Source organism: Cucumis melo, chromosome 5, assembly GCF_025177605.1.
Source record: "Cucumis melo cultivar AY chromosome 5, USDA_Cmelo_AY_1.0, whole genome shotgun sequence".
NCBI classification, from domain to species: domain Eukaryota; kingdom Viridiplantae; phylum Streptophyta; class Magnoliopsida; order Cucurbitales; family Cucurbitaceae; genus Cucumis; species Cucumis melo.
Window position 1 is genome coordinate 28,745,373 of NC_066861.1, and position 8,124 is coordinate 28,753,496.

An 8,124-nucleotide genomic window follows, 5' to 3' on the forward strand; every position below is an offset into this window, starting at 1 on the left:
ACTGACTTGTTTATACCATCGATAAATTTGATTGATACACTTGACTAATACATTGATTGATTTCATAACGGTGCACTCTTTTAGACTAGTGAGCAACTTCAATATTTGGTAAAAGAGACTTGTTTTTAAATGGAATGTCTCATATTTTCCATCAATTCGTAATATCCTTTGAGAGAACAACAAAACTACACATAACTTAGCATATTCAGCCTACTCTCTTAGGTATTCATAAATTTGGAAAAATGTCTTTTATATCATCGTTCTTTCCCTTTTGACAAAGTATCTATCATGGGTGGAGTTTTAATTTTTTTTTTTTTTTTGTAAATTTATTGATTCGTTATGCTATATTTAAAAATGTCCCGAATTATTTTATTATCGTTTTAGATATGGACATGACACTTTTAATTTAAAAACAAATATTTTCTCAAATCTCTCTCTTCTCCCACCTTCAACAATCTTTTCCTTCTCTTTGGAGTATCTCATACCAAGAGGTATTCAATGGAGAAGTTGGGGAATTGGGGGTTAAAAATATATAGTTTGTTGACAATCCATGTTGCAATTAGATCGTAAAGAATTATAATTTTTCGAGTATAATTACTGTGGAGATGGTAAATTGAACCTTTCACCTTTAAGATGAAAAATCATGTCAATTAATAATAGATTGAGCTCGTTTTAGTAGAAAAAGATGAAGATACTTACAAACTTATTTTCGAAAGAAACATTATGTTTATCGTATTTTCTAACTTACATTATTAAAATTGTAAATATTTGTATTATTGTTAAAACTAGTAATAAATAGGATTTTTTAAAAAATAAAAAAAATTGATAAAACATTTACGCTCAACAAAACCACTAAAGACAAATTTCATTAAATTGATTTTTCTATGAAGTGTAATACTTTGTCAAATGTTATATTTTTTAAAATTTCCCTAATAAATATTTTCGATAGAAGCTTTATGATTTAAGATGAATGTAAAATACACCTTCTTATCATAAATGAGAATGAAATATATATGGTAAATAGGGACAAAATTTTCCAAATGTGTTGACAAGTAGGATAATGATTCATTTTAGATTTGTTTCTCATACAAAATATAACAAAATCTATTAAACTCTCTGTAATTCAATTGAATTCTTTTTACAATATTTTTTCGTAAATAGTTTCATTTTTTTATCTATAATAATTTTTGTTATTTATTTAAGCGTAGAAACGTACCTCTTTAAAAATTCAAATTTACATATTATTTAATGGTAGAATGTAATAAGATTTAAATGACTGAGTAGAATAAAGATAAATTACAACTTTAGGTTATAAATTTTTGGTTAGTGAACTTTTATATAAATGTCTATTGTTAGGTTTATAATATTTAACTTTTTGTCTAATATGTTTCTAAAATAATCATTTTTGTAAAACTAATTGATATGTTAGATTTAAAACTAAGTTTTATGTTTGATAAAATTACAAACCATTTTTGTAAATTGAAAAAAAAAGGAATAATCCAAAAAGTTGTTAGATATACAATTAGAAATTCTATTATGATAAAGGACTATGTAGACTTTTATATATATATATATATAGAAAAAAACTATTTAGAAAATTATATCAAATCACATCGATTAAATTAGAAAAGCTAAAATTTGTAGGCTCAACCATTGTGAAGGTTGCAAATTTTTTTAACATAATTAACAACTCTTATTAAACAACGAATCCAACCCAAACATGAAACATCTACGATGTGTTGGTCGAGTCATTTATTTAACTGAATAAGCAATATGTTAATATGTAAAATTTGTATCTATTTATTTTCATATATTAAATTTAAATTAAGAACTCAGATCCAAATTTTCTCCTAATAAATTTTCAATATTAAAAAAAATTATTTTTAGAAGTAGTTTGAGACCCAATTAACAAGAGGTATTTAAAAAAAACAAAAATACTAAAATTATTTACAAAGTATAGTAAATTCTATCGTTTTTTAAATCTAGTTCTCCCAAAAACAACCGTCAATAATAGGTTTATGTCTATTTGAGTTAATTTAGATAAAGCACTAAAACGAACATAAATTTTTCTATTTGTTTGAACCTAAAAATTAAAACCCAACTCGATCAAAATAAGTTGATAAATCAACTATAATAGTCGATTTTTTTTGGATCATTGGATCTTACAGAACATTCCTAATTTATCGGACCAAATTTATAGTTTAAAATATTTAAAAAGAGATATAAAAGGAATACCGAAAAGCAACGAACGAGCGGGTGGGAAAAAGAAAGAAAACAGAGTGAAGACCAATGAAGAAAGATGAGAGCAAAATTGGAAGGAAAATAAATGAAATGCATGCATTCGTCTATTCTTTCTGACTCCACACTCCAAGTTCCACTCTCTCTTTCCCTCTCTCGTCTCTAAAGTCGCCATTTCAGAGTTATTTGAGAGCTTGAAGAAGCCATGGCGTCTGAGAGAAATGAAACCACGACGACGACGACGACGCTGTTGCCAGTGCTTCATAAGGAAGGGGAAGACGACGATCATGGCCGCAAAGCTGGATCCGCCATGACAAGAAGAGGAGCTTATGCCGCCGTTTCTTATATGGCTTCTGCTGGTTCGTCTTTATTTCGCTTTCTCCCTCGTCTATCCATAACCATTTTCTTTTCAAATTTGTTTGTGTAATAGCACGATAGTTTCTAGTAATTTTGAAATGGTTAGAATCTCGTTAGTCACGTTTAAACACGTTTGGATTACTTAAATTTAATTCAACCTTTAATTTTAGCTTCTTAAATGCAGTTTTTGCAGTATTAAATTGATTTTGAATGATTAAAAGCATCTCAAGATTGATTTTAACCATTTTAAATTAAACATACCATAAGTTTTTTTGATATAATTAAATTCATCTGTTTTCTTAAGACGTCTTATTTGAGTTTATCATTTTTGAGCTCTAATACAATATTAGATAAATTTCAAGTTTTATTTCAAAATCAATCGATAACAAGTGTAGTAATTAATATATCTTATAAATATGGTGAGGTCTCCCACCTTTTAGGTGGGATCTGATTAATAATTTGAATTGTGTTAATGTCATATTTTCTTTAATCTGTATTGATAATTAAATTTATTAACCGGTCAGCTTAAATTTTAGATTAAATTATACAAAATCTTGACGTACAAACTCTTTAGAATTTAAACAAAAATTGAGATATGAAAGGATGAATTAAATGAAATAGAATAAAAATTGGAATCACACATCGTCTTAGGTTATCGCTACACAGTCGTAGGTCTCAATATCAGTTGAAGGGTGATATTACAAATTCATAGGATATTTTTTAAACAAAAGAGAAGTCAAAAGATATTTGTTATAATTTAGCCAAAAATTTAACGGTTAAAGTTATGAGTTTGTGTGAGAGAACACCCAATTATTTGAGATTATCTTCATATAGTTTTGAACAAGACTTCTGAGTGGTAAAAGACTTTTCTAAGTGCCTATAGAGGTCTAGAGAATAAAGTAGTGTATAAAGTACTTGTAGACTCACTATATGAATAATGTGATGGGACGATAGAGAGAGCGCGAGGCAGAAAGTGGTGGGTCTTGGGAAGATGAAACCACTTTTTAGTGGAATACCAATGTGATAAAAAATCTCTGATGTTAGTGAAAATGACAAGCTTCAATAGTGGTGGAGACTGCCTACCACACTTAGAAAAAAGTTGAAAGTTTACTCTTACCTATTGAGGACTTTCGTCACTATGTGACTTAACAGTTTTGTGTTGTCTTGTTATATATACAAGATAAAAGTTTTACAACATAAAAGCAATCCAGGGGTTATAGGAGTATTCAAAGTTTGGTTTTGGATATATATCAAATGGAACCAAACCACAAGTATTTGGTTTGGTTCGGTTTTAAAATTTGAATTTTCGGTTTGGTTTGGTTTATTGATTTTAGCCTTCATGCAAAGTCATCTAATGGTAGGTACGAGGCAGTCTCTCATTGAATAATTTATTTTGAATTAGTTTTTGGTTAAATTACAAGTTTACTTTATGAATTTTCATGGTTTGTATCTAAAAGTTCCCGGAATTACTTTGAAAAATGCCTGATAATTCTCATTTAATTATTGTGGTATTATGTTGTCATCTCTCCTGCAGTTCTGTTGCTAATGTTCAACAAAGCAGCTCTTTCTTCTTACAAATTTCCATGTGCCAATGTCATCACTCTTTTCCAGGTAAAGTATGTGCTGAATTGTTTTAATGCAATGCGTTATATTTCCTCTTAGTTTTGATACACCATAGTTTTGGTGTAATTGTGGATTGAACTAATTCAAACCGTAAGTTTAATACTACAAGTCTATGCTAATTGAGCTATATGCTCAACTTGACGTGTAATTATCATTTATGCGATTCATATAATATTTGTATTTTGGTGATGAAAACACGATTGCAATTTAAATCTTCTACTTAAGGAATGTTTAGGGTAGTAGGCCTCCTTTCTGTCCTTTTTTCTAGGGAGAAGAGATGTTCAAGTTTGGGTTCCTAATCCGTTTGAGGGCTTTCCATGTTGTTATTCAAAGCTTAGTTTTTTCTCCTCTCCTTGAAAGGTGAAAATTTCTTATAAAAAGGTGAAATTCTTTGCTTTACAAGTCTTATATGGTTGGAGGTGTACGCCTAATATCGTCTTCATCAACGAGTTGGACTCTATGAGTTTCGTTCCTAATCTCGGACCCTAGCTAGGGTTCACATTTTCATCATTTTCTATATTCTTCTCATACACTTGGATAGCTATTGCACACAATTAATTGGTTTTGATCATCTTCAGATTATATGTTCATCCACACTTCTCTATGCATTGAGGCATTGGAAGATCATCTCTTTCACAATGGGTGAATCTCAAAGCATCAGTTCTTCTGGAAAGTCGATAATTCTTGTACCTTATAAGACTTTGGTTCAAACACTTCCCCTGGCCATATCATATTTGCTTTACATGGTAATGTACCTTATGGTAACAATAACAACAATTTCCAACTTTATTTACTTCAACCAACCGTTGTCGCGTTTTTCCTTTCCTAATAAGCCATGTTTCTGAATGATTCTAAAATAATGGTTAAATTCTTTTTGTCATTTTCAACTTGTTCTGGAAAATATTTTTATTAATTCAAATCCAATTTTAATAATATGAAAAATGCAGAAAAGTGACTTTAACAATTTCAAATCAGTCACGAACATACAGTAAACTAACGACTTCTTGATGATTTAAGCTTGTGACTATGGAATCGGTTCGTGGGATCAATGTTCCAATGTATACAACACTGAGGAGAACTACTGTAGTATTTACAATGATTGCTGAGTATTTGTTGACAGGCCAGACTCATTCACTTTTTGTTGTTGGCAGGTAGATTTCTCTTAAGCATTTTAAAATGAACCTATTAAGCATTTTAAAATGAAGAAACCCCTTAGACACAACGATAGGCTTAGTTTATAATTTAGCCTTTAAATTTTTATTTCAATCTACAAATACTTTAAATGTCAGACTTAGTACTATGGTTTATTGTTGAGTCTTTGGTATGCTTTTGGTTTTTTATCAGTCCTATTCCATTACTGCAGTTTTCCATATCTCTCAACATAAGTCAATTTTGAGATATATAGAGGTGTTAGGTTACCATTAAATGAGTCAGGTTATTTTTATACTATAGTAGTGAAAAATATTGATTTGTATCTTTAGTAACTATATTGAATTAAATAAGATAGTATCATGACAATGAACTTAAGCTTTTTACATTATTACGTTTTAACTTTTAAGTATGCAATGCTAATTTGTTTCATCAGTGTGGGGATGATTATACTTGGTGCAGTTGTAGCTGGAGCTAGAGATTTATCATTTGACACCTACTCCTATAGTGTGGTCTTCATTGCAAACATATGTACCGCTATATATCTTGCTTCTATTGCCCGTATCGGTAATGATTACTTTCCTTTTTTTGTCGATTCAACATGTGGAAATGGGGATTTGAACACTTAGGTCTCATTAGATAACAACTTCGTTTTTGTTTTTTCTTTTTACCTTTGATTTGTGCTGTTTTTTTCTCTTAATTTTTCTATTACATGATTCTCACCCATCTCGAAAGAAACACTTACCTTCTACTCAAATTCGAAAAACAAGTTTTATTTTTCAAAACTTGGCTTCATCTTAAAAATCATGAGTAGAAACATGACTAAAGATGTAGAGTTTGTTTAAAATGACTTTCTAAGTAAGTATTTAGAAAGTTGTTTTTTATTTCCAAGTCCATAATTTGGATTCACCCTTTGAACTATGTTTATATTAACTCACAAGGGGTTTTCCCAGGGAAATCTAGCGGCCTGAATACCTTTGGCCTCATGTGGTGCAATGGTTAGACCATTTCTATTTATTTAATTTTAAATACTTCTTTCCACAGTGTCTAAATTTTTTGATACTTTTTATTTGAATTTGAATATAAAGATTATTTTCTTATATTTATAGGGTTAATATGTGGACCTCTTTTGCTATTTTGGATAATTCTACGGGGAGACGTCGAGACGACATTAAATTTTCGTTACCTATTTTCCTTTGGCTTTCAGGTATCTTTTCATATTGTATCAGACTCTAGAAAAAGTCTCAACTGCTTAGAATGAAAAGAAAACGGATGAAACATGAGGATGTCTAGGTCAACTTCATCCATGAGACCTTGGACCAAGCCTCGGTCGAGCTTGATCCAAGTTTGGTCCATAGGTTTGATTTGTCTGGTCCTATCTAACCCATTCATTCATTGGATATATAGTATATGAAATCAAGAAAGTAGACTGAGCTAAACTCTAGCCAAATTTTAATTGAATGAGCTGACAATTCTCAGGCTTGTTTTAATTCTTGATTATTTCTCTCTTACTTTTAGTCATGCCTTTGCAGTGTGTGATGCTTCTCTCCTGTATAATGGCTTTCTTGATCAACTACTTTGTATTTCTAAACACAACTCTCAATTCAGCATTGACTCAAACAGTATGTGGTAATTTGAAGGTGAGAACCACTGCTTTAGTTTCTTCATCTCCAACATGAATAATTAGTCTTTTAAATAAGTTCAGTGTCGTTCTCGTGATGATGTTTATAGTTGGGCTGGTTTGAAATGACTTTTCTAAGTGCTTCCAAATATTTCTTTCTAAAACGAAAATATTTTTGTAAACACTTTGGGAAAACAAGTGTTCCAAACAGGCACTAAAAACTACTAGTTTTAGCCCAAATGGTTTGTGATGTGAAGATTTAATTACCACATTAAAGCTATTAATTTCGTTTTCCAATAAGATTGATTTTGAGACTTTATTATTTACCCGTAGGCTTTAAAATTTGTTATATAAAAAAAGTGAAAATCAATATTAATATTAATGAAGTAGAAATGACACTACGTGAGTTATTTATTTATTTATTTTTTAAAAAAGCTTGCTTAATACCGTACTAAAACACTGATCGAACTAAAAGTATGAGCTAATGTGTTATTTTAAAGTGTTTGATGTAATTAAATATAACAGAATTAAGGAGCTTAAACTTTTAGGTTAATCGGTGATTTATTATGGTATTAGAGCCTCATTTGTTCATATTTTTATATTGTCATTTTCTCCTCTAATTAATATTGATTTCTATTTGTTGAAATTTCTACAAATTACCAATAAGCTTTAGCTCTTAAGATCGATCGATGATTTAATATATTACAACAAATTTATTTATATAAACACTTTAACAAGACATTTGTGATTTTGTTTATCTAACTTTTGATAATGGTCTACAATAGGATGTTTTCAGCATTGCAATAGGCTGGTTTCTATTTGGAGGACTTCCCTATGATTTTGTAAGCCAATTAATCTCTTTTAACTTGAAGTCTTTAATAGTTTGATGCAAATTTTTTGTTCTTTATGTTAATTTATCAATCCTTTTTTCTCTTTTTTGCTAGCTTAATGTCGTTGGGCAGTCAATTGGGTTTCTTGGATCTTGCTTCTATGCCTATTGCAAGCTCCATGGGAAATAAGATATATCAAGATATATGTATGGAGCTTCCCCTTCTATGGCTTGGGTGTAACCTCTCTTAATATATATACAAAGAGAAACTAAGTTCAATTATATTATCATTATTGTGTGCTGATCA

At 29.8% G+C, this 8,124-nt stretch overlaps 1 protein-coding gene across 3 annotated transcripts; it reads left to right on the forward strand.

The window, feature by feature from the left end:
- The first annotated feature begins 2,252 nt into the window (after positions 1–2,252).
- Positions 2,253–8,124, forward strand: LOC103496790 (UDP-N-acetylglucosamine transporter UGNT1-like). Of its 3 annotated transcripts, none has more exons than XM_008458788.2 (10): positions 2,253–2,597; positions 4,130–4,206; positions 4,797–4,964; positions 5,236–5,369; positions 5,804–5,934; positions 6,321–6,365; positions 6,477–6,574; positions 6,900–7,007; positions 7,774–7,830; positions 7,933–8,124. In XM_008458788.2, exons 1-10 carry the CDS (start codon positions 2,444–2,446, stop codon positions 8,005–8,007), a joined length of 1,047 nt encoding a protein of 348 aa, XP_008457010.1. In that variant the 5' UTR covers positions 2,253–2,443; the 3' UTR covers positions 8,008–8,124. The 3 variants fall into 3 exon arrangements, with proteins under 3 accessions (XP_008457010.1, XP_016901731.1, XP_050940779.1); XM_017046242.2 differs by lacking the exon at positions 2,253–2,597 and adding an exon at positions 3,802–3,956; XM_051084822.1 differs by lacking the exon at positions 2,253–2,597 and adding an exon at positions 3,809–3,952.

Bases quoted from the DNA above. Each gene is read 5' to 3' on its own strand.
- LOC103496790 (XM_008458788.2), top strand. From the start codon at position 2,444: ATGGCGTCTGAGAGAAATGAAACCACGACGACGACGACGACGCTGTTG. The intron at 6,366-6,476 runs GTTAGACCATTT...TTATATTTATAG, and splicing joins TGGCCTCATGTGGTGCAATG to GGTTAATATGTGGACCTCTT. The intron at 7,008-7,773 runs GTGAGAACCACT...GGTCTACAATAG, and splicing joins CAGTATGTGGTAATTTGAAG to GATGTTTTCAGCATTGCAAT.